Below are 26,907 nucleotides of genomic sequence, written 5' to 3'. Positions count from 1 at the left end.
TCCTTGACAACTCCATCTCTGCTTGTAGCTCTCCTTCACTGCCTGCCCTTGCCCACTTGCTGACTTCTCCCTTCTGCTTCATGCCCACTTGCTGACAATATGACTTTCAAATAAACCACATACAGGAGTCTTAACTGTGCTTGTATAATGCCCAGTGTTAGTCTGAATCCTCTTTTAGCTTGCAGTTTTATTATTGCACAACAGTTCTCTGTGGTAATCCTTGTCTTTCCTTTTCCAGTCTGAAAGAATTTTTAGACAACCTCTGCTTAGAAATAAATTAATAAAACTGACTTTTCTCAGCTATCAAATGGAGTATTGCTAAACTGTGGGGATTTTTTATTCCTCCAGGGTTTTGTCTGTGGCTTTTCAATAGCTACAGGAGCAGCTGCAAGACTGCTTTCAGGATATGACAGTTATGGAAATATTTGTGGACAGAAAAATGTCAAGGTGGAGGGAATAGTCAACAGTGGTCTGGACCTCACACACAAGAAGTAAGTATGTGATACAATTTTTGCATTCTGTAAACCGGGAAAGGCAAACCGTTCTTTCTTTGAGAGTGGTTGTAAGTAAAGTGGGAAAAGGGATATGCTAACTCATTCCTACTTGTCCTTTGACACTTTTCTCACTTAGAGGACAGCAATCTTTTGTAACAACCAGCAACGTTAGACTATATGTTGACAGATATGCAATATGAATACAGCTAAGACATTAATTAATTATTTTTTCTCAGTATCAGTTTCATGTAGGATATTGTACTAGGCTGCTGAAAAGTCTTGTTTGTTAGAGTTTGAGGTGTAACAAGTATCCTCAGATTTGGGAGTAGGCTTTGATATCAGTGTTTGCTTTTGATGTTGTATGTTCGGTTTCTGCCACTAGGTCTAAGGGGAGATGAGGTGTATCTGGCACATCAGAATAAGATAGATAGATAATAGAATAATACAGTTTTAACATTTAAACTGTAGACAGAATGTATGTATGTGACTTGTGGATAAAATACACAAAACTTGAGAGATGCACACAGCTTTGATTAAGCAGTATCCTGTTAAAACCCATACTCAAAGTTCAGGTGCTTCCTATCTGTTGTACAGGAAGACATCACACTGCAGTAGTGGTACTGGAGCAGTGGCAAGAATTCTGCACTGACAGGTTGAATACCTGTGAATGTCTGTTGAGGTCTGTCTTGTCAGTCAGGCAAGCTCGGAGTCCTTCTGTACAACTTGGGTAAGAAAGTGAATTGTTTAGCTTAGTACAGTAATATTAACTGACAAAAAAAGTGATTTTTCACTATCAGTTACTTCAAGGAGCTAAAAAGTTACTAATTTCTGAGTGTGATAGCCTTTTGCTTCACACTTTCAGACTAACAGAGAATTGATGATTTTGATAAGTATTTTGGAAGCATGCTTTCCTGAGATCATCTTATTTTGAGTTGCTATTCTAAAGACTTCTAAAAATCTTATTTAAGATTTAATGTAGATAGATAATTGGTGGTTACCAGAAAGATTTGAGAGAAATAAAGTGTCTGGAACTTTTTACAGGTATCTTCTGTCAGAAAAATAATTTCTTCACCTAATCCCATCTTTCAAGAAGGTTGAAAGTCTTAAAGCTTATGCTGAATAATTTTCCTATTTTTTACATAAACATTTTAACACTTTCTAAGCCTATGTGTCTGCAGTACAAAATTGTGATTCTAGTGTCTGAGAAAAAAATGCAAATGTCAAAATCATAATTTTAAGTTTGCCTTTAAAAAGAAATGGTGTCTGAGTTAGTGTGAAAGTAGAGAAACTGTGACACATTATTGAAATGTAATAATTAATATTGTGATAGTCTTCTACATGTTACATAAGTCAGACCATCATGTGGGGAAACATCTACCACTAAGTAAATTCCTCTTGTAAATGCAAGCTCAAAATACAGCAGATAAAAAGAGAGACTGTTTTTAACACAGCTAATTGACAGACCCTGTTGTTTGTCAAGAGGTCTTAATGAGGTTCAAAAGAATTATGCTTTTTTAACAAAGATGTTGTGGCTTGAGGCATGATCTAAGCAAATTAATAGATACACATATGAGTTATAGTCATCTCTATTTGTTTAGAAAGAGAGAAAACCCTCTGCTAAGGCAGATTATTCTTTTAACTGTTCATGTGAAATGCCTGGTACAGTCCAGGATATCCAGGTTTGGAAGAGATTGGTTCTTGTATAAATGAGTGATCCTTCCTTCTCTCACACTCCATAGTTTCTTCTGAAAAATTGCCAAGCAAATTTAAAAAGCTATCTGCTTTGCATCTGTCTCTAGCAGATGGAGTTCCTACAGTGTCTGAGGTGGAGTTCATGGGAATATTTAATGCTATTTTTATAGAAGCACTTTGCAGGCAGACTGTAAAAATAAGCTCTTTTTCCTGCCTGTACATTTCAGTTTGTTTAGAGAAAGAAAAGACTTTTAAGCACCACAAATGGGGCTCTAGAAACATGAAGTTATTCTCATTTCATTTTGCTTGCAGGGTAATTCCATTTTCATTTCCTAGTCCAAGGGCTGAAAAGCTAAATCATCTGTAAAAATAACATTTTCTTCCTTGTATATGACAGCAACCCATAGGCACTGTCATGTGGAACTGAAATTGATGTGGTCTGTGAGGATCTGGAAATCTGGGTGCTAAGGGTGAAGAGCAGAGTTCTCACAGGGATATGATTTGCTCTGTGAACATCAGATATGCTGAAACCAGTGAGATGAAATACTGAGAAGGAGGATTTTATAGCCTGGTGTCATGAACAAAGAGTGGATCAGGCATCCTTTTATTTTTACAAAATAATCACAACACACTTTATTAGTCTGTTTTCTAGAGTCAGACATAGATTTATACTCTAGATCTGGCAGTGAATTCTAATTAAACCTATTTGCTTAAAGTAAGCTTTACAAGGGGTTAAAAATGACCTTTTATTTGCAAATAAATGATAATCACAGCTGAATATAAGTCTCTGAAATGCTAGTTCAGTCTGGTTTTCGATCACAAATAAGTTATTATTTGGACAGAATTGGACAGAGTTTGTGCTGTCTACTCAAATACTAGGAGATGTGCATATGATGAGAACAGTTAGGGTGAGCACATGCCTTTGACTCCAGGAAATACTTGAAGTTTAGGCAACTGGAAAACCCAGGGATGGTTTGCAGCATGTGCACAGAGAATTTGGTTAAGTGAAACTGTATATGAACTGTATATGAACCCCTACTGCTGAAGAAATTTTTGACACTAGACTCTCATCTCTGTTAGATAGCACAGATCAATTATGATATCTGGTAGCTCAGTCTGTATGCCTTGAAGAAAGAGAACCTGAACAAAGAAATACGTGGGGAATTATTTCCCTTGCAATCTAAATTCCCTCTCTCTTACATGATAGCCTGGACCAACAGCACTATTAGGGCCTGGAGTGGTCATGCGTTTGATTGATTTGCTGTTGTGCTACCAAGTGGTTGCCATGTGGTCATCTTCATACCCTCTGAGGCTAGCTTTTGTAGGGGTTTAGCTTGGTTCTGTACTCCATGTTGCAATATGGTTATTACAGCTCCTGTAACATGCCATATGGGCTGTACCCTCTAAGTTGTTATTTTTTAGGTAATATTTCAGATGTTAGCTATGTCTAAATGTTATTCATGTTCAGATTACTAGCTCTCAGTTTCACCTTATTGCTCTACATCTATCTGAAAGAATGGGGGAATCAATCTCCTCTTCCAGGTAACAAGTCACAGGATGAGAGGAAATGGTCTCACACTGTGCAAGGGGAGGTTTAGATTGGACATTATGACAATTTTTTTTTTGCCAAAAATTTTACCAAGCCCAGGGAAGTGGTGGAGTCACCATTCCTGGAGGTATTTAAAAGATGTGTAGATTTGGCGCTTAGGGACATGGTTTAGTGGTGGACTTGGCAGTGCATTCACAGTTAAAGTAGATGATGTGAAGGGTCTTTGTAAACAAAAATGATTGTCATTCTAATTCTGCCTTCTTTTAGTTTAAAACCATTCCCCCTTGTCCTTTCACTATTTGCCTCTGTGAAAAGTCACTCTGTCTTGTACAGAAACCCCCTATAACTACTGGAAAGCTGCCAGAAAGTATTTCCACAGCCTTCTCTTCTCCAGGATATACAGCCCCAACTCTCTTACCATCTTTATATGCTCCAGCCCTCTCATCATTTTCATGGGTCTTCTCTGCAGTTGTAATGGGTTCATGTCTTTCCTGTACTGGGCATCCCAGAGCTGGGTGTAGTGTACCAGCTGGAGGATCCTCCTGAGGGCAGAGTAAAACTTGCCTTGCTAGTCATGCTTCTTTTTATGAAGCCCCAGTACAGCTGGCTTTCTGGGCTGCAGGTGTACATTGCCAAGTCATGTCGAATTTTTCCTGTACCAGTACCTCCAAGTCCTTCTCTACAGATCTGGTAAAGATGCATAAAGATGCATAAACGTGCATATGTTGTAAGTCTACTATATTGATTTTCAAATAGCAAACATATTTTCATTTGTAGTGTTAAAGCATCTCTAACAATATGATTACTTCGTTTGCGTCAGTCTTTGTATTGCTGATGTAAGTTATTCCTTCATTAGAAAATTAGTCTATTGCCGATTGTAAATAACTGAAATTGCAGCACAAAGCATGTAATGATATTCTTCTAGAGAGAAACAAAACCTGTCCTGTGGTGACACAGCATGAAATTTTCTGCAGTAAAATCATTTATTTTCTACACGTAAGCTTTATAAACAAAAAAAATTAACTTATCTTCGCTAATGCTGGTTCCTAGAATTTTGGTTTTTGTTTTAGCTGCGATGAAGTAAAAATAGTTTTACTTATCTTGCTTGTGTCTTCCAAGGCCATAGATGGAAGCCATAGGTTTGATAGCCTGGAGTTTTCTGTGTAGTTCCCTTACTGCTGTCAGAACTGTCTCTGTACCATACAATGCAGTGTGTGAATTGCATTACATGTTTGCATACAAGTTCGAATTACCTGTGCTGTGTAAGGCAATGTCCACACTTTTGTCAAAACTGCATATGCTGTTATTACATTGTATTTCTAAACTTTCAGGTTTGAGTCAGAATTGTAGTGTTTATTTAACAAAATATTTAGGCAATTGAAATGATGGCTTGACCCTTGAATTGAAATTACTGTAGAAGTGGGATGAGTTCTAGCTTGCTAATGGTGACATTCCTGATTTGATTTCCTAAGGGAAGTTCAGAGGACTGTCCTGTCGAGGAACTGGAATCCAGTCCTACAGCTCCCAGAACCCAGGGTCTTGGCATAGGCTGAGGGATGTGGATGGACAGTAACATATGGGACACTGACACAGCTGGTTACACAGACTGGCAGTGATGAGGTCCTGCCTTCAATAGTGGTACTCACAAGCACAGCCAACCATGTCGCCTCCTCCTCGTGGGCTGATAGAGGCAGAAGGTCACTAGTGTAAGCACACGGGTGACACATACCTTTTCTGAATTTTTCGAGTACCAGCACAGCACTTTATCCACTTTATGGGTTCCCCCCAGTCAGCAGCTGATCCAGTTTGGTGCTAAGTGTCAAACAAGCACTCATTCCACAAGTACCCCAGACTCACAGTTTCCTCCAAATAATACCACAGACCCTCTGCCCACCCAACGCCTCTCACCTAGAGCTCCCTGCTCACCCTCTGATATGGCTTGGAGTTTGCTAAGGAGTTCAGTTATACCAGGAGCTGGACTCAGTGATCCGTGTGGGTCCCTTCCAACTCAGGATTTTCTATGATTCTGTAATTTGTGTAGATTTGTTCTGGAGAAGGTACAGGTGCTCATTCCCATTGACAGTCAGCACCACAAGGGCTGTAACCACCTATGCTGAGTCTATCAGTTCTGTAGCTGCTTTTTTTTGTGGGCACACATTGTTCCCACCCCAGCAGCTCATTGCCAAGTCCCCTTTCTGCCACTGGCACTGAGACTCCACTCACTCCAGTAGCTGACACCACAGTCGTGTGGCACCCAAACCCCTGGTCTGATTCCAGTTGCTGGCACTAAATCCCTCACACCCATGTCAGTCCCTCAAGTAGCTGGCACCCAATCCCTGCAGCACTTGCAGCATCCATGCACATGGGATAGAGACTAGAATTACGCAGAGAGAGTTACAAGTTTCAGTCATAGGATGAGGTAGACTGCTGTGATCAGGTGCTGACGTCAGATGATATACTGGCCAACATCAACTTGCAAGTAAAACTGTTCCCTTTTACACCCCTGTCTGCTACCCTGACCCATGCAGGTTGCCTCAGATGCTGGCAGGGTCCCACTGACCCCTCCTACATTCTGCACTTACAAGTTTGCATCCCTATCTGTCAAAGTCCCAGTCAGCAGCTTCTTGATAGCCCATTAATTACTGTCATTGACTTGGTTTGTTTCTGATTGTTATTTTTATTAAGCGGACAAGTTTTATGTCTGTCTCCCTCCTTTTATCTCAATTTGGCAAGGTCCTTAACCAGATAGTCGTACTGAAAAATCACCATTTTCATAATTCACATATCCTTACCAATTAGTGAGGCTTAGAAGGTTTGTTCCCGTCCTAGCCTCCCTTGCCATATCAGTCAAGTTTGACTCTGTAGGTTCTGTGTTGCAGCTCCTTTGACCAAATACCCTCAAAGAAGTAGACACTCTCCTGCCATGTACCCTTATTTTATGGGATAACAACTGGAGGAACTTGAATTAAAACAGCTATTGTATGTCTTGGTTCCAACTCAGAAGTATTTTCTTTGAAATAAGGGAAAACTGTGGTTTATTGCTTGCATGCAGTTACTTTTCTGTGTCTGCATGACAAAATTTTCATGTTTACACTTGTTTCTCAGAATCCAGTGGTCTGTCTGTGAAGACCCAAGATGTGCAATGTGTAATAACTAAAAAAGTAGAGGTGGATGATTTCACCAAGATGTTGACAAAGAATGGAATCTTTTAAGAATGCAAGGAATCTATTACCATGTTACAGTTGATTTAGATAACATGAGTTTTGATGGACTTCAAAGGAAGACTGTACTACATAGCATTCATTCTTGTAGACTGACACTGGGTAATAGAACAGTAGAGAGCAATTAGCATATAGACAGAAGGTGTTCAGGGAGGACCTAAATGCTTTTTAGGAGCAAAAGAAATTTTTACTGGTTACAAATGAATTCTCATCACTGCGGACTGCAAAAATGGAAATGGTATTTTGTATGGCAGAATTCTGGTGTTTTTATATGATGATGTTAGGTAATATGAAGAGAATATTTCAATGCTTAGTACATCACCAGAATTGTAGGGATTTAAGAATTGTTCAACTTTCAAAGAAAAAAGCATCTTTATTATACTATCAGTGGAAATTCTATAGGGTTAGTGTTTGTCATGAAGCGTACATAGCCAGGAGATGTTAGCTAAAAATGAATAATTTGTACTTCATTGATCAGATTTTTAAATCACATTCATTGTGAAAAATTAGCAGGTAGACTCTCTTTAAAATACTGCACTTAAATGTTAGATAATTGTACTTGAAGTATCTAAAGGAATTTTATTTCTAAGTAAATACAAAAGTAATCAGTTCAGTCATGGCATGGAAAATCAATCTATACTAAAAAGCTGTTCTTAATTACTGGTACCATGTGTATTCATTAATATAGTCGTGGACCTTTTCTTTTTGCAGAGTAAGAATGACTTTATTTGGTTTTGGGTCTTTTCGGAAAAAAAATTAATTCTCTAAGTCAAGTTTAAAGTTGTGTAAAGCTTTGTGAATGTCTGGACTCATTTCTGTGAAGAGGCATGGTAGGACTACTGCTATTTTTATGAGTAGCACCATTTGAATGGACTTGAATTAGGTAGAGTTAAACATCCTGTCTGTGTGATCCAGAGGTGTATAAATACCCATAGCTTTGTTGTGCATATGTTGGGTACATAAGTTCTTTTGATCCACAAAGCTACAATAATATCAAATTTCCTGTGTTTCTGGACAGACTGAATCACTCAGTCTTGACTGAATCCCATAGTTTGAAACTTTGTTCAGTGTAATTGTTAATTAAAATAGAAATAATTTACTTTTTTTCTTTCCATAGGTATGTATTCTTCTTGGATCCATGCAACATTGATATAGTACATCAGAAGATTAAGTCTATTGCCTTGTGTGTATCAGCTTGTCCAAGAAAAGAACTGAAAACTTTGGCTGATATACAGAAATTTGCAGAAACTAATGGTATGAAAAAAATAGGTTTGTTTTTGTTCATATTTTTGTAGGATCTGAAAAAAACTCAGTTATTAGCTGAGCTAAAAATGAAATATTATTAAGAAATATGAATAGAAGTAATGTGCTTTTTTCATTAAGCTAAAACATTGCTGTATCTTATAGTATGATGGTATTCCACTGGGTCTTGGGCAGTTTGGAAGGCTTATTTTTAAAATAGGAGTACAAAATATACCAAGCATTTGAGGGAATGTCTGACTATATGAGATGTTTTCAGTTCCTAAGGAAATATTCTGACATTGCTGCTTAACAGTAAAGCTGTTGAAAAGTTCTCATGCACAGGGGGTTAGTGAGAGCCATGCTACTGTTTAATAGGACTTGTGGCACTGAGTATGGCTGTGTGTGTGAAGGTATTCCTGCTTTTATTCAGTGCTCCAGTGCAGTTCTTTTTGGGTTTTGTTTTCTTATGCTTTCTTTAAAAAAGAAGTGTGAAGGAAACTAATTGCATTTACAAAGGAAATATTATACCTCGAAGAGCAGTACTCTTTCTCTCTAGTCGTAATACTGACGTTACTAGCTTAGTTCCTATTTTAGCAGTCTTTGGAATAAAGTGCATGAGAAGTAACCAACCTTTGGGCATACGAAATGAAGATATTAAATTAATTTGAGGAAATGTCAGCATTTTTTAGTTATGCAAGTGGGAACATTTTCCTAATGCGTGGGCACAGTCCTAAAGTTATCTTTTAAAATTATGCAGTAATAGTTCTTTGCAAGGTCCTTGACTAAAAATATCTCAGTCTGGATGACCCAGTTCAAAGCAGTGGAACTGATTACTTTTCATAAAAGAAACTGAAATGTTTACTGCTGTACTAGCATAGGTTATGTGAGTACTCCTGCTTGAAAGCAGAGTGAGTTGAAGTGGCACTGGGGCACTGTCAGTGCCCTTGGTCTCCTGCTGCACTGTACCTGCATGCCTGTGTGTCTGATATCTGAATCTGGAAGCTGAACTACTATGAGGCATCACAGCTTTCATGGAGCTGCACAAACAGCTTGCTCGTGTAATCTGTGCACGATTGTCAATTACAAGTGAAAATAATCAACATCTACAATTGTGTTCTTTACTTCTTCTCTGAGCATGCTGTGTTTTCCTTAACTAATGCAGGCCAGTTCTTTTTTAGTATGAAGTGAAGGTCATTTGTGATGGAGTTTAAGCACCTCTTGAAGCAATGGGATTCAGCTTCATCTCTTTATCACCACCATTGTTTCTATAAGTCAAATATCTTATTAATTGTGCCTAACATATGTTCAGTATAACTATCTTAAAGTAGAACAAAAAACACTCTTCTCAAAACATGCTATGCTATGTCTTGTCCTCAGGGTTCTTTGTTCTATTTTCCTTAGAGCTTTAGATTTTAAAACCTAAAGATTTTTTTTTTAAATTAATATGACAGGCAGTTTTTTCAGTTTCCAGAAGCTTGGTCAAAAGTATCAAACTTGGTGCTAGAGCAGAACAAAATCATTAATAAGTTCAAGTCCTAATTTTCATTATGTATTTGGCTTATCAAAGACAAGTATTACACTAAACTGAGCTTTCTTTTTATAGATGAAGTCTGTGCATGACTGAAATCACACCATTCAGAGAAATATTGTCATCCTCATGGTTATATTTCTGCTTAATTTTTCACCAACCCATGCAAGTTCCAAAAAAAGGGTGTTTTGTAGCAAATGACAGCTTAATTGTTGATTGTCTTAACAGTTGCATATAGATAGTAAAAGTTCAAGTGTGATTGAGCCTTCTAGCAGTGCAAGAACAGTGAATTAGTACCAAAACCATAATGCTCAGAAAGCAGAACAACTTTTCCGAGACCCACTTTGTAACTATGGTTGTGGATTTAAATTAATTAATACTAGGAATAGGTTTGGCAGTCAGTTTTAAGTGACCATTGACTCCACTGTAAAAATAGTAATAGTAATAATTAAGTCTCCAGATCTTGAACATGACTGCAATGAGCTTAATTTCAATTTCTGTGTTTGTGATGATATATAGTTAGAAAATAGAGTTCAGCTGCCAAGTTCTGAAGGAGGGCAAGTTGTATTTGGTTTTGTAATAATTGGTACTGAATTTTCTCAGGCTCACAACTTCTAACATTTGAAAATAAAACCATCTCATAATGTTTTAAATTTGTAGGTAAAGAATGCAATCAGTTCTTGATTTTGATTTATTGAGCCTTTCTGAAAGCTTCCTGCATCCTGAAAATAGCAATTGTCTGGAGACAGACTGTGTAGGTTGCTGCATGTTCTTTTGTAGAGTTGGCCATTTTCACCTGTCTCATATGCTGTCCTTGAAATCACACTTTACTCGTCCATGCACCTTGAAATTCTTAGAGGAATTACTGGTTAAGAACCCTTTCTCAATCCAAAGAAATCACCTGTTGTGCCTCAGTTGCCCATGAAGAGGTGGTGTGGTAAGTTCAAATAAATGTAGTTTTTAATCTAAACATCTTTATCGAGAGCTGTGACATGTAAAACATACTGAAACATCTTTGTATTGACCAGTGATTTTATCAGTACCACATATGAATTTGCAGCTAGCTTAACATTTGTGGGAATTTTACTAAAGTGAGTCATGAGCTTGACTGCCTCAACAACACAAAAGGAAACAACTGCCAGACCCAAAGATTCAGAACATTTAGGGCAGAGCTCATGTTTGTTGTGCAGTTCTTCAGGCGAGATTATAAATAAGCATTTCGGGTAGAGAAAAGGCTTGCTTGAGGCGAAAAGCCCATTTCATCATAAAGCAGCCTTTTGGCATTCTGAATCAGTAATGATGCCCTTGCTCTTCTGCTGTAATTTGAGAAAAGGAGCTGATTTTGTGAGTAACACAGCATCATTTCAGGATTGTAACTTCACTTCCATCCCTACCTCACTTGCCCTCTCAAAGGAAGAAAAGAAGCCCATCCCTTGCAAAGCCAAGCTGATTTTAAGAAAACAAGAAAGCATGTCCCTTTAATCTCTTCCCAGTAATTGACACCCAGAAAACTGGAACCAGCTGGGACCTTTTACAGGAGGAGGAAAAAGGGAAAGAGAAAGCTGGGCACTTGACCACTCAGATCTTTGACCTGTACAGAGGTGCAAGCTGTAAAATACAGAAATATTCTGGAGCAGCTCCTGGAAGTGCCAGTGTTACCTGAGAAATGTTGCAGTGCTGTTTCAAACAGCCATGCTAGTACTTGAGTTTGTAGAGCTATCAGTTGGACACAGCTGAGAATGTTACATGTTTTGAGTTGACTGCTGTTGCTCTTCGCAGGATTTTGTAACCCAGTGGAGCAGCTCAGGCACAGAATACTTGTAATTCAATGTTTTTGTTGGTCTTGGCCCTTAAAAAGTTATGTATTTTGTGTAATGTGACTGAAAGCTGTTTTTCCCAGAAATCAAATTGATGCTTCAAAACTTAATGTCCGTGAAATACTGCAGTGAGGCTTTCAAGGGCGTGCTAAAGCATATTGAAATATCCTTGAAGATATAATTAATCTGTATGAAATGAATAATGAAATGTCATTATTAAAGCGAAACACTAGACAGCTGGCTATAATTTCTGTTGTGTTTAGTTCAGTGATAACTCTAGTGATTACTCAGTGTGGGAACTACTATTACTATTCATTGTTTAAGTAACTGGATGCATATTTAGGAACCTAAAATGAAATTTTTATTTTCCAGCATCTTGATAGGCATCTCTAGCTACAGAATTCTGTAGCTAGACTGGGCTAGTTGTGGTCTGGGTGGACATAGAGCCAGAGGGAATGCTTCATTAAGTTTGCTATAGAGACTGACCTGAAAGAGATCAATAAAGGAAATCTGTGCTAAGTCTCAGAGCCCGTGATATCTCTCAGCTATTAGAAGGAACCACGGGGGAAACAAAAAGGATTTTTCTTTTGTCTGAAGATAATGACACCTTCATGTGTCGTAAAGTACATCTTCGCAGTTCCTATTGGCACTTGCTTTAGAAATAGCTGCTACTGTGAGCTTCTGACATTTTTTATCTGCTCTTGTTCCCCTGCCTTTTTATTCAGTGAAAGTATGCTGTTCAAAACATAATCATTTGCTCATGATTTTCTTGAGGTATGATGTACTGTGTTAGTTAGATATGTTATGCATAAAGAAATTCTGCACTCACAGGTCTTTGGAAACTTGGGTATGTTAATTTTGAGTATCATTTTTTTTTAATTTTGAGTATCATTTTTTTTTTAATTTTGAGTATCATTTTTTTATTGACTAAGACTACATTATGAGCAGTTTTGAGATACAGATAGTAGTACTCTATCTTGTTACCAGAACCATCAGGTTCATCAGGTTTGTGTTGTATTGGAAATGTATCCTCTAGTTGGAATGAAACTGTTTCCTCAACAGAAAGTGACAGCATGTGGAGTCCTCCAAAAATGCTGTGTTGTGTTATTGATTACATTAATAAACCATTTAGAAAGGGGAAGAAATAGTGAGGTTATAAATCTTATTGTGGGTACAGAATTATTTAGAATTATGTGGGAAAAAGCCCTGCTATCAATTGCAGTGGAATAAAATGTCAAATCAAAGGGAATGCCCCCAGAATGAGGAGGTGGGAACTTATTGTTGTGCATATAGTGTTTTCATTTGAAGTAGTTATAGATACTTGGGAAAGAGATTGTGAAACTGCTGAGGATTAGGTTGGAGGCACAGCATTGTCTGAAAGTGTAATATTTTTGTATTGTGAAGAGGGACTGCATAGCAGGAGTGTAAACTCCTGCTATGTTAGTATCATGAAGGCTGTGTTCTGTTGCTTTCTTTACAATTTTTTTTAACTTGTACACAAACACACATGTATATTCTCAGCATGTATTCACATATTGTATATATATACACATACTGAAAATGGAAACAGGGATTATCATAATAAAAGGACCAGCGATTACCTCTGTCTGTAAAAGAGAAAACTATCAGAAAGAATAGAAAGCAGGAATATCTTAGTCAAAGTTGAAAAGTCATTATTCCTTCATCTCATAACCTGAGTATTGTGAAACTGGAGATCAAAAATGAAATCACTAAGCATCAAAAAGCTTTTTCTACACACAAGTTACGGTTAATTTAGAAAACTTATTGCTATTTTTAAAACAAAAAAGATAAACTCTTAGAATAATTTTCTTTGAATAGAACATCCAAACTCTGTTTGGATATTTAGTTACCACTGAAGAATATCCTTAAGTTCTAAGCTGTGCAGAGCTAAAGACAGTAGGAGAAACATCTGCTACTTGACTAGATGGATTCTTAATTTGATTCCAGAGAAGCTGGTTTTATTTAGCAGTGGAAGAAATACGAGTGGAGGAATAGATAAATTATTATTTTTAAACTCTCTGTACTGTTAATAAGAATAGGGAAAAGTGAAGAGTATTGTCTTGTTTTTTTAATTACAACTCAAAATACATACATGTATATATACATAAATTCTGAATCTAAGGTTTTCTTTTTTCCACACTCCTAGTTGTAACAGCATATTGTAATAGCTATCACAGTAGTTCTCTTTGTCTTTCTTCAATTCTAGAGACTTCTGAAGATCTAACTAGTGGGGTTTTGTGATGGATATTTCTTGGACTATTCTTACAGGCGTTGGAGAATGCTTAGTTTCACTTCAGTCCCATATTTATTTATAAAACCACCCGTAATTTCTCCTGTCCTTTGATGCTCATTGTTTTAAAGAAGTGATAGGATGTCTCTCTGCAACAGCTAGAAGATACATATAAACCTTACTTTTGTTCCTTTAAAATACACACTGTGCTGCCAGAAGGCAGCAACGGGTAGATGTAGAAAATGAAGCTTTTCTTTTCTGAGAACAGTTCCGTCATATTAATCTGAGAAGTCCTGACTGCAAAGTGGTCTGTCCTTTGCCTTTTTGCTCATCTTCAAGGTATCACTATTTTGCCAGGGCCCAGAAATCGGATTTCAGTGTCAAGGTTCAGTTTTATCCTTATTTAGTCTTCTGGCTGTATTCGTGCTCAATTTGCAAAAGGCATAGCTGCAATGTTTAGCTATGTTTGTGCAGTCCTCTGGTACTATCTGATACTTTTGACCACATTAAAGTCTCTAGCTAAGAGATGGAGTTCTTGTTTTCTCAATCATTTCCAGCTCGGATGCTAATATATGTGTAACTAAAAGCTACTTCATTCCTAAATGAAACATCAAATGTGTCTGCTCTTGGAATGTTTTCGTTGTTCTAAAATGGGTAAACAGGAAATTTATACAATCCTAAACTTTTGCACTTAGTGCTTGTGTTCTGAGTAGAGTTACTTCCTATAATTGTAGATGAGTTATAATTACTATTGGCAGGCCTAGCAGTGAAAGAATAAAGAAAGTCTGGTCAGCATGATGTGGTTTGTTTCATGGTGATCTGAACCCTTTTTCATTTGACAGGAGTCCACAAAGAGAAGATCGTACTATTACTTGCCATGCTTTTTCTGGGGTCATGCAGCATTGTTCTCTTTACTGACAGAGCTCAGCAAAGGAGAGTAACTACCACCTTCTGTGGAAGCAGTATTTGGCGTCCTACCAGTTCTGAGGGTTTTGGGTCTGGAATTTGTCGCAGCCAGATACATGAGTCAATGTTTTAAGCTGCGACTTTTGTAAGCTGTGTTGCTAGTCTGTAATATGCTTAGGTAACATCCAATTATTGGAAGTGTACCAAGTTGTCTCATTGCATGAAGCTTTGAATTGGTAGTATGGTTCAGATTAACAGTTTAGAGCTGATAGAGCTTCGCAGATAGATTTCAGGCAAGTTCTGGGGTGAGAAATGTAGAAAAGTGTTAAGAATTTTATCCTTGTGAGAGTCTGGGCGCCTTGTCCTTCCTGAACTCCACCTCTGACAGTATTAATATCATACACTAGCCTTTATTGCATGGGTTGGTTAGTCAAGCATAATCATCTGTGAGTCATGTATTCACAATGTTAACTAAGTTTTAGTTGGTGAACTTAGTCATAAAATACCCAGAACTCAAGAGGAAGTAGGACTGGGCTGAAATTCCAGAGGTGGGGAGTTGGGATTTTAACAGTCGCATTGCTGCTAACATTTCTGCACATTTCCGTGTCTGTTTTATTCCTGTGTCAAAGAACATAATGAAGTAATAGGATGTTACTTGTAAAGGACACAATGAAGTAAGATACTAAGTTTCCGAACTGTAAGTTCTGCTTCATCCCATGGCTTTTTAGAAGTCAGTTATCAATCTCTATAGAATATGCTGAGTTGGGGAGAGGCCCACAAGGGACCACAAAGTACACCTTCTGGCTCTGCACAGGATACCCCAAGAATCACAGGATGTACGTGACGGTGTTGTCCAGACACTACTTGAACTCTGTCAGGCTGGTGCTGTGACCACTTTCCTGCAGAACCTGTTCCAGTGCCAGACCACCCTCTGGGGGAAGAACCTTTACACAATATCTAACCTAAACCTCCCATGACACAACTTCAGGCCATTACGTCAGGTCTTGTCACTTGTCACTGCAAAGAAGAGATCAGTGCCTTCCCCTCCTTTTTCCCTCACAAGGAAGTTGCAGACTGAGATAAGTCTCCCCTCAGTCTCCTCCAGGCTGAACCAAGTGACCTCAGCCACTCCTCACAAGGCTTCCCCTCAAGTTCTTTCATCATCTTTAGTTTCTTCAAGAGCTTAATATTTTTTTTATATTGTGGCATCCAAAATTGCTCCCAGCACTCGAGGTGAGGCTGCCCCAGTGCAGAGCAGAGTGGGACAATCCCCTCTCTTGTCTGGCTGGTGATGCTGTGCCTGATGCACCCCAGGACAGGGTTGGCCCTCCTGGCTGCCAGGACACTGCTGACTCAAATTCAGCTTGCCCTTGACAGAGACCCCCAGGTCCCTTTCTGCAGCACTATTCTCCAGGATCTTATTCCCCAGTCTGTCCATACATCCAGGGTTTCCCTGTCCCAGGTGTAGAATCCAGTAGTTGTCTTTCTTAAACTTCATACAGTTGGTAATTACCCATCCCTGTCATTTGTTGATTCCCCTCTGCAAGGCCTCTGCCTTTGAGGGAGTGAATGGCTCCTCCCAATTTTGTATCAGCACAAACTTACTTTGGGTCTCTGAGTCTTGTGCCCAAGTTTTTTAAGATGCTGAAGTGCCAGGGCTAAGGATGGAGCCCTGTCGTGGTTGGGGGGGGGGAGGTGAATTTTTCCAGGGAGATGTGGGCAGTCCAATCAGTGATCAGCTTTTCTGCTGGCACCTGGGTTGGTCACTCGGAAGTTTGGACACGCCTCTGAGGACACAAAGAGTTAAAAGCAGGAGTCTGGGAGGCTCGGCCTCTTTTCGGATCCTGGTTTCAGCAGAGGGACGTGTCAGGCCTCCTTCCCCTGCCCGGGCCACGAGGCTGGGTGGGGGAGGGGAAACACGTGGTCGGCTCAGGTAAGCCGGAGCCCCCGGGGGGGGGGAGAAGAGAAGGGACAGGACTGGAACTGAGCTGCCCCGTCCAGGATGGAGGGGTGGAAAACTGTGGAAGTGCCTTCTGTGTGTGCTCACCCCCCCCTCCCCCCCAAACTCCGGGAGAAGTTGCTCAGCTACGTGGGAGTTTGCGGAGCCTGGGAATGCCTCCGCCTGCACCCTGCCGAGAAGAAACTGTTAACCCTTGCTTGGCAGAAAGAAACTTTTCTTAGACATTGATTCTCATGACTGGTAGTTTTCGGAGAGAGGGAAGCGGCCTGGGACCGAGATGATAAAGCATGATTGGAAGGAACTCGATGGAAGAATGAGAGGAGTAGCCTTGGAGCTGGACTTTTCTTGCATAATGTCAGCCATAGACTGAACTTGAGTCTCTTTTGAACATAAACTGCATTTTTGGGTGGATGCAGCTGCCCCTTGCTTTTGCTACAGTGACTGGCACTTGAAGAGTTGGAGCGAGCAGAGAAGAGAGGGGGAGGGTGAGGTGGTGCCCTCTGCCCTCAGGGCAGACCTGCTCCTGGAACCCCGGCCCCTGGGTGAAAAGGGGAGAGCTCGGCATGCAGCATCCTTAAAAAGCCCTGTATGTAGTTTTGGCCTATGAGACAGCGGTGAGAGCGCTGGACATAGGAAAAAGAGAGTGTCACCTTAGCAGACTTCTCCGGGCGGTGCTATGGGTGACATGGAAACACATAAGGGGTGGACCCGTGTTTTCTGAAGAACAGTTTGTGGTGCGAGAGAGACTCCTCTCTCCCTTGCTGAATTGAAGATTAGTTTTTTTTGAGTGGTGATTGTTTGATTTAAAACCCAAGGGTTGGTCGGTGAAGAGTGATGGGTGGGGAGGTAGAAACTGGGAGAAGAAATGTTCTAAGAAGTTTTTATTTCTGTCTCTGTGTGTGTTTAAGAGTATCTCTGTCCCTGTTCTTATGTAATTAATAAAGTTTTGGTGGGTTTTTTTTTGTTTTCAAGGTTTAAGCCTGCTCTGCTCTGTTCCTGATCACATCCCACAGGAGTTGTTAGAGAAAAAACATATATTCATGGGTGCACTAACATCTGGCCAGTGCTAACCCATGACAAGCCCTGTGGAATTTCACTAGTGACAGGTCACCAGTCTGATGCCACCCCATTCACTGTAGGCCTTTGTGCCTGACCCATGAGCCAGCTGCTCACCCACCACAGGATGTGTTTATCCAGCTGTGGGCTGGACATTTTCTCCAGAAGGGTCCTGAGAGAGACAGTATTGAAAGTTTTATGAAATCAGAAAAGATTGCATTAAGCGGCTTCTGCTGATCAGCCGGGTGGGTTACACTGTCCTAGAACGTAGTCATTTTGTACATACAGGACTTCCCTCTCATGAAACTCTGCTGGCTGTGATGATGGCTGCAGTGTCATTCAGGTGTTTTTCAGAACTCCCAGAATAATCTTCTCCTTAATTTTACCAGGCCATGAAGTGAGACTGACAGGTGTGTAGTTTACAGGGTCATCCTTCTTGTCCTCTTTGAACATTGAGACAACCTTAGCCAGCTTCCAGTCAGCTGGAAACTCCCCCGATACCCAAGACTGTTCAAAAATAATTGAGAGAGGCCTCTCAATCAACCAACTCTTTGAATATTCTTGGATGAAGAATATTCTTGTCATGAAGAAACACAGAGGATCCAGCTGGAGCAGCAGAGCCCATGCAAATTCAGGGTCAACTGGGAGTTTATCATTCACACAGCCATGGTCCTACAGCTCTGGGCACTGGGACCTTCTAAGCCTATTACCAGTATGAAAGATATAGGCAAAGAAATCATTAAACATGTCATATGTGTCATGCCACGTAAGTGCACAATACATGCACAATGTCAGACTCAGAATGGAAGTTCACACAAACTACTTTATCAAAAATTTATAGTCCCTCTGGCTGTTCTTTGCCACATGTATGTGAGAAGGGATATGCTGAGGTGCTTGGAGCTCTTTGTAACTTAAAAGAACATACTCCTAAACTCCTAAGGTGACTGTGCTGCTCCTGGTACTGAGGCTATCCCTGTTCTCTCTGCATAGTTTTGTAATTTTCTGCTTAAATCCTTGACTCTGAATGAGTCCATGTTTCTAGGTCTGAAAGTCCTGGTTTTAGTTGCTGTTAATAAGTGTTGATAGATGGTCAGACACTGCTGAGGTCCCAGAATGGAATCCAAAATCCCTGGTTTGCTTTTCACTACTGTAAGTCAGGGACTATAAATGTCACTGATATGCTCTGTGGACTGCTCCTCTTATTGGATGACTTAGGGAATCTTACTATTTCTCAAGCTGTAAGCTCTTGATAGTAATGCTGCTTTAGCAGAATTTGGTTTGTTGGTTTACAGCAAAGCAGATACAGAAAGGAAAGCTGTATTGGAGCTCTGGTCTCCAAAAGTGTTTTTACCTAACCACCTTTGGTTAGTTTGGACCTTACTGTTTACTGTACTGCTGTGGAAAGCAGGGCATTATGTCTTCTATGCACTGTGTCTTCTAAGCACACAAGACCTTCAATAATTTGCCTTCTCATTTAGAAAGAATCCTTGAAGTAAAAGTCCTGGCTTTCTACAGCATCTTTATACATAAACTTGGGCTAAATATACTTATTTTCTATGATTGCCAGAGATAATGGCTGTTTAGTTCCTTACTAATCCAAGTCTTGGCAAAAAAGAAAGGAGACTTAGAAAATAAGTTCCTACAGCTAGATTAGAAGTTTTTCTTTTGAGGTACTTTGCTCCAGTTATGGCTCCAGTATATTCTAATGGCTGGAACAATTCTATTTATTGAAAAGAAACCATGGAACAGAAACTGTGGTATGTCTTCATGATATTACTTTGTATGAAACCACGAAATACAGAATTGTGGGGTTAAAGTGGGCACACAGGTCAGGTACGCTATTGTTGCTCACCAATAGCCCAAACACTGATGTTGTGCATAGTTTAGAAGTATTTTTCTTAATGTTACAACATTAATATTGGGATCTGAAATCCAGTCCCTGTAGGACAGTTGGATGTCACTTGCCTAAGAGTTTCTCCAGAAGAAATACGTGTGTTGCTGTAGGAAACAAAGGGTGTATTATTTCAGTGATCTTTTAGTTTGTTAGCTGTATCCTGCTCATACTGGTCTCAAAACATTTATGAGTGATAATAATTCATTAATAAAATTAGTGTATTTGGTAGACTAATTATCTCAGGAAGGTAGATGACTCAAATGTTTCCTTTAACTTTTTCAGGCCTTACCAGCTTGAACAGCAACAAAAAGCTTGGCTGTGCTAGTCTCTACTAACCCAGAGTAACTAATAGAGTCAAAGGCTTGACAGTGCGGTTCATTCTTCTTTCTCACCTTAGAAAATGAGAACTTCTATTTAGTGATGCACATGGACTCTCTTGTTAAGAAATCAGTTTTAAGCTTGATGTAAAGTGACATTATTCAAGCACACATTTGAGTTCTAAAGCCCTCCTACACAGTATTAGAGAAGTCAGAGGGTTTTCAAAATATAAATAAATATTTATGGCAATAGTTTGAGGTTCTGCCTAATTATTTGGGACAAAAGGACAAATAATCTCATGGGTGTTATTTCAGCTTTGAGACAGGTAGTTTCTTTAAATACAGGGTAGTTAATGTCCTTTGTTTGACAAGCTCCATGGAAATAATTTTCTGCTTGGCTGTGACTAAAAAAGTGTGCCATGAGCTAGGCATCTGAAGGGAAAAGATCCAGCATAGCCTAAAAGCAGCTCCCAGGCAAGACATGGTAGTAGCAGCCTGAATTTATCAGGCATGACAGGAGCAAGTATACTGTTGGCTTCCAGAGGGATCTGTTAAGGTGTCTCCAGTTTGCTCTACAACCAGGAGGGTATTGGGTTACCCTACAGGTCTCTACTCGAATGGCTTGTGACTGGTATGCGTGTCAGGGTCTGGTATTTGATTTTTCTTCATTTACATTTGTGATCCAAACAGGTCTTCAGATGCACATTTGTACAAAGAGTTTCCTTTTCTCTCCGTAATAAACCCTACCCTTTTTCTCTCCTGCCTGAACTGCTAGAAGTTGAATGAGAGCATGAGCAGACAGAGACCAGCCCTGTCCTTTAGGCTTGTTTAGATGTGGGGGCCTTTGCATTAGATATTTAAACTGTATTTCACACTCGTCACTTGGCAGAATGGCCAAGCTGGCCCCAAACACTGAATCATGAATCTATATACACTTGTCCACATAACACATATCCTACTTCTTCCTATAGAGCTCCTTGTTCTCGTCATAGAATCATAACCAGAGAGTCATTTAGGCTTGACATCCTTAAGATCATCAAGTCCAGCACTAAACTTTTTACCTAAGCTCCATGTCTCAACGTCTTTTAAGTACCTCCAGGGATGAGGGCTCAACTACTTCCCTGGGCAGCCTGTTCCAGTGCTTGACAACCCTTTTGGTGAATTACTCCTGATATCCAATCTAAACTTTCTTTGGCACAGCTTGATGCCATTTCCTCTTGCCCTGTGTCTTGTTACTTGGGAAAAGAGGCCAACCTCCACCTGACTACAGCCTCCTTTCAGGCAATTGTAGAGAGTGGTAAGGTCACCCCTGACCCTTCTTTTCTCCAGGCTGAACAACCCCAGCTCCTTCAGCCACTCCTCATAAAACGTGTGTCTAGACCTGTCACCAGCTCCATTGCCCTTCTCTGGGCACGGTCCATCACCTCAGTGTCTTTCTGGCAGTGAGGCATCCAGAACTGGACAGAGAAGTGTGGCCTCCCCAGTGCTGGGTACAGAGGGACAATCCATGCCCTGGTTTTGCTGGCCACACTATTGCTGATACAAGCCAGGATGCCACTGGCGTTCTTGGCTATTTGGGCACAGCTGGCTCATGTTCAGCTGGCTGCCAGCCATCTTTATAATTTATCTTTTCACCTATATTTAAAGCAAAATAAATGTAAATATCTGCAGTCTTCTTTTTCCGTCTGCTTTTAAGATAAACCTGTAACACTCTTCTTGTGCTGGCCCTCCAAGAGATGGAGTTGTTAGTAAATGAACATGATCCAGAAGTTTTCATATCCACAAGAACAGATTAAAAATTTTTGCAGCAGTATAGAGCCTTTTGTCCAAAAAGGACAAAATATTTTAGGAACTTCATCTACAACTAAGACCTAAGGAATGTTGTTTTGTCTGATATCTGTTTATCTCATGCCATGTTTTCCTCATAAGCAAGGAGAGGCATAAGGATTCATATTAACAGTATAACTGAAAATGCATTTCAGATGTTTCACCTTGTAACTTCTCTTTGTAGGAAATCTAACTTTCTTCAGTGGTGCATTTGGTGGTTTGGACTGGCTTCCAGGAAACTATTTTGTGGAAGTGGTACTTAAATAGTGTTCCAGAGGCTGCATTAGATAGATACCAGCTGAGACAGCTAAGTAGGCTCCCTGCTCTTTCAGTCTGTGAATAGGTCTCTTCATAGAGGTAGAAATGTAGCAATGACAGATAAAATTTCTGCAAATAATATTCTACAAATTCTACAAATAATAGTTCTGTTTGGTGTAATGCAGGCCAAGATAAAGCTGTTTGTCAAAATTCTTGGTTTATTTGGGGTAATAGTATAGTATTGTCCAGATCCAGTTTGCAGAACTCTCTTCTACAAACTATTCCTGACAAGGAGACTTTAATAATGGAAAAAAATTACTATTTATATTGATGATCAAGATTAAGATAAGTTCTTATTAAGAAAAGACCTTCGTGTATTGCATAGGGGAAAAGGACACTAAAAGCTATGTTTTAAAAGCCCTTGTATGTGGAAGTAAGCAATCTATTAGGAAACAAGAGTGGAAGGAAATTCATCTTTGGATAGGTGGCTTACCTCTTTGGAGGCTTCCTTACCTCTGCAATTTCTGACATACCAGGGCTCCAATCTGATTTGGAAGTTGCTGATTTCCTAGAAGCATTGGATCAGATGTTCAGTGTCTTCATTATAGATAAATTGAAAGAAATCTCTCCTAGCTAAGGCACTTCCATTAGGCAAATGTCAGGTACAAAGGAAAACTTTGTTTATGTTTTAATTTTGTTATAGGCAACTTGATCTTTACTGGGCAGTACCAGTTTGTGGCGAGTGTTCAGCTGTTTTAGAAGCTTTGGATATATAATGGAGAACTACTGTTGTTTCTCAGCCAACTTTCTAACTTTATCAGTTTGGGTTCTTTGTTCCTCTCCCTGAAACCTATAGACCAGTTGTGTTTTGAATACTCACACACAAAAACCCCTGCAAATCCAGGAATTTTTTTCTTTCTGCCATGAATGTTGTCTTATGTAATGTCCATACATTAAAAATGATCAAGAAAAACATGGTGGTATAGCAGGGAATGGAGGACTTCAGTATTTTGTGTCCTTCCCTTTTATACTGCATTGTGAATTAGTCTTTTCCACTCAAATACCCAAACTTTGGAAAACCCAAAGCTAGATAGAGAGTGTCATTGTATTCTACTGACAACTGTGTTGGACTTGATTCACCACATTACAGGAGAAACTGTAACAAAACTTCGTGGTAATGACATGAGGAAATGCAGAATCAGCATCTGTAACAGTTTTAATGATGTTTGCAAAGAATATGAATATTTGATTTTTATCTGTTTTCCATACCAGTAATAGTTGTTTTACTTTTCAACAGGCTCCACTCTGTGTAGCTATGAACTACAGCCATCAGAATATACTACAGACCCAAGGGCTGCCAAGTTATGTCCTAAATATCCTGTTCCGGAGAGGTAATGTGATCAAGCTGTCTGATTTGGGGTGGAGGGAGCAGAAATTTGTTTTGATCATGACAGTTCTTTAGAAAATACCAATACATGTTCACTCTTACCAGGAAGATGTTTTAGTGTATTATTGTATATATTTCTAAAATTCTGGGTTTTAAAAGGTAGTGAAAGTAACAGTCAAAGAAAAACCCAAATTATCCATATATATGTTACTAAAACTATTGAGATGATATCTTTAAATTCTCTTGTCTCATGTGACTGACACTGTTCTAAGTATCAGCTGTTTTATTGCCTTTCACCCTATCTATAGCCAGCTGCCTATCAGCGATGCCAATCTGAGACAATCATGGAACATTTTTAATCTTTGGGAGGAAAAATTGTGTAGGGAGGCACAGCTCTCTGCAGCATTCACTTCTTATACCTTAGCCAGTCAAATAGATGCAAATTTCTTCATTTTTTCTCTTTCAGTCCACAAATGACTAATATAAGGATAGTCGAGTACCAAAAAGAGGGCTGTATTTTATTAACAGATCATTTTGAGGTTTATCGTTTTAAGTGTTACATTAGACTGCTGTTTGTGAAATAGAATTGGGAAGTTCATAGCTTCATAAGCTCTTCTAGCTATGTTGCTTGGACCTGTAGAAATGATCATTGCTGAGAAAAGTGATCTGTTGTACACAGCCTTTTGTCAGTAATTGTACTAACTTGAGAAGAACCATGTTGTGTTTCCTCAAAATTTAGCTTCTCAAATATACTCAGTAGTGGGTGGTAACTGCGGAGTCTTTTCTTATGCATAGTTTTCTGTTACCTTTTTTGTAAATGTTATATTTGTGTCAGTTCTACAAAGTCTGATTTTAAGTCTTTCTTGTATACATTGGGCCTCTCCACTGAATCATTCTTTTTATATTATAGTGACAATTAGTGGCAGCTGGAATATTAACTTCTTTTAAAATTTTCTCCATGTAGATTAATATTCCATCCAGCTGGCCAGCTGTTACAGCAGTAATACAAAAACAAATGAAAACTTCAGTGCCAGCTTGCATACTGAAAAGGCTTGTTAGTCCTAGTTCTTGCCAGAATTATATTGACTTCTCGTTGTGTGTACCCATGCCATTCAGTCTCAATGAATATGGCGTAGTAAGAAAACAGCAGGATAGAAAAATGTGTGAGAGCTCTAATGATGCTATGTAAATTCCTCATAAAAACTACCTCGTTATTTTTAAATACACTGTTGTGTAGGTGGAGTGTTTCCCTTTTTGATCAGCTATTACTAAAATGTATGATACGTTCGAGCATTTTTGAGATTGAACAGTCTGAACTTAATGCCCTAAGGCAAAAAAGTCCAATATTGTATCTGTAAACCACTGGTTTTCAGGTTTTTTGTAGTTAATTTATTTGAGTAAGTGTAATTTGAAGGAGAAATGGAATCATGTTGAGACGACCAAATGAAAACTCAACATCTTGTTGACTAAGGCATTCAGGAAGAACTTACCTAGCAGCCACATTTGATCTGTGTCATGGTTTAACCCCATCCAGCAACTCAGATCCCCACAGCCACTTGCTCAATTCCCCACCAGCACGACTAGGGCGCGAACTGGAAGGGTAAAAGGTAGAACGCTTGTGGGTTGATATAAAGATGGTTTAATAGCGGAAGGAAAGCTGCACACACAGGCAAAGCAAAACAAGGAATTTATGACTTCCCATGGGCAGGCAGATGTTTGGCTATCTCCAGGAGAGCAGGGCCCCATCACATGCAACAGTTATTTGGGAAGACAAACACCATCATGTCAAATGTGCCCTCCTTCCTCTTCTTTCCCTCTTTTTATATCCTGTGCATGATGCCATGTGGTGTGGAATATCCCTTTGCTCATGTGGGGTCACCTGTCCTGGCTGTGTCTCCTCCCAACCTCCCATGCACCCCCAATGTCCTTGCCAGCATGGCTGTATGAAAAGCAGAAGAGCCCTTGGCTCTGTGTGAGCCCTGCTCAGCAATAATAAAAACATCTCTATATTATCAGCCCTGTGTTCAGCACAAATCCAAAACAAGCTCCATAGCAGCCACTGTGAAGAAAATTACCCCAGCTGATACCAGTGCGATCGATCAAGGGGTTTGAACCCTCTGATTCCTGTTAGTTCCATGAGGTGGAGGTAGCATATGGTGTAAAGATTGTCCCTTGATGTTTTCTGTTTGATGATCAGGATTCTTGGCAGCCTTCAGCTGAGGCTGTTAGTGGACTCCTACCATCCATCTTCTACCATCCATGGTATTATTATGTCCAACTTTGACAGAGTGGTACAATCTAGCAGTGCAGTTAGCAATATGTGTTTCTTCAACACCCAGCCTGTATCAGCCTCTGCATGTTTAGAGGACCCTGGAGGAAAACCTGTCCAGTCCCCTGCAGCATTTATCTCTAAATCAGCTGTGCCAAGTGAACCTGCAGAGGTTATAAAGAGCAGCTAGCTGTGGCATTCCAATTGGACTCCCCCTCCCCTCACACAGGTTGCTGTACTACTCCTGTACATACACAGGGGTAGAAGTGAGAGGAAAAAACTCTTTGAAATCTAATGCTTGAGAAATCAGATAGGTCTACTAACTTCATTTGAATAATGCTTTAAAAATATAGCATCTGAGACCATCATCTGCTGGCTTGAACTTTATTCAGTCTTGTTTATGATTAAGCATCATGTTGCTATTCTTAGAAATTTGTAACTCCTTTTCAGTAGGCAATATACCAAGATATAATCAAAAGTTCATATAAAATAGCCCAGGTCATGGAGAACAGATCTATTATTGTGTTTTTTATTAGGACACTTTACCTCACCTACTCATTTAGTCAGAGCCACTGGAGCAGAAGCAGGTCTCAAAAGTGGATTCTCAGGAGTCCCATTTACTCAAGAAAGTTTGTAGGAACCACTAACCTATTTTTTTTATTATTAATTAAAACATACTTAGCAATTAATTACTGCACATGAAAATAGGTAACTTAAAATAGGTAGTGAAATAGCTTTAGGTTAAGGGATATTAGATGACTAAACTGTTGCAAAAAACGTATTTTCTTCCATTGGAATGTATTTTGGAGAATACATTAATCCCATTCGTGCCCTTTTCAAAGCTAATATTTTTGTATTTGGATGCAGGAATAACATCCTTTTCCCTACTCCCACCTCAAAACTTGGGCTTTCTTACTGATAATGACAACTTGTAAATGCTCTAGGCTCGGCATAAAGTTGTAGTGGTTAACAATTAAATAAACCTCTCCAATTTCAGTCTTTTTCAGTAATACAGCGTATAATGAGCAGTAGTATTCCAAAATAGGTTATGTTTTAAGAAGCTAAGAGGTTATATGGACCGCCTTTTAAGTAGGGCAGCCATCATTATGGGTTAATTTGTTTTTTAACAACTATGACTAATGCACAATTACTTTGCTGTGCTTAACTGCTGTATTCACTACTACCCAAAAGTAGACCATCAATATGAGCAACTCCAAATGCATTTACCTACTTAGCACA

The 26,907-nt window shown here is 39.4% G+C and overlaps 1 protein-coding gene across 4 annotated transcripts in view; it reads left to right on the top strand.

Moving 5' to 3' along the window:
• SLC44A1 (solute carrier family 44 member 1) overlaps positions 1 to 26,907 on the top strand; it is a 75,980-nt gene that overhangs the window by 17,783 nt on the left and 31,290 nt on the right. For all 4 annotated transcript variants that reach the window (XM_063422090.1, XM_063422091.1, XM_063422092.1 and 1 more), the window contains exons 3-5: positions 349 to 491; positions 8,074 to 8,210; positions 23,310 to 23,403. In XM_063422090.1, the coding sequence (XP_063278160.1) occupies positions 349 to 491; positions 8,074 to 8,210; positions 23,310 to 23,403 (374 nt within the window). The remainder of the gene's footprint in view (positions 1 to 348; positions 492 to 8,073; positions 8,211 to 23,309; positions 23,404 to 26,907) is intronic.

This window comes from Prinia subflava, chromosome Z (genome assembly GCF_021018805.1).
Source record: "Prinia subflava isolate CZ2003 ecotype Zambia chromosome Z, Cam_Psub_1.2, whole genome shotgun sequence".
Classification (NCBI taxonomy): domain Eukaryota; kingdom Metazoa; phylum Chordata; class Aves; order Passeriformes; family Cisticolidae; genus Prinia; species Prinia subflava.
Note: the sequence above shows the minus strand (reverse complement) of the source record. Positions and strands in the feature narration are given on the sequence as shown.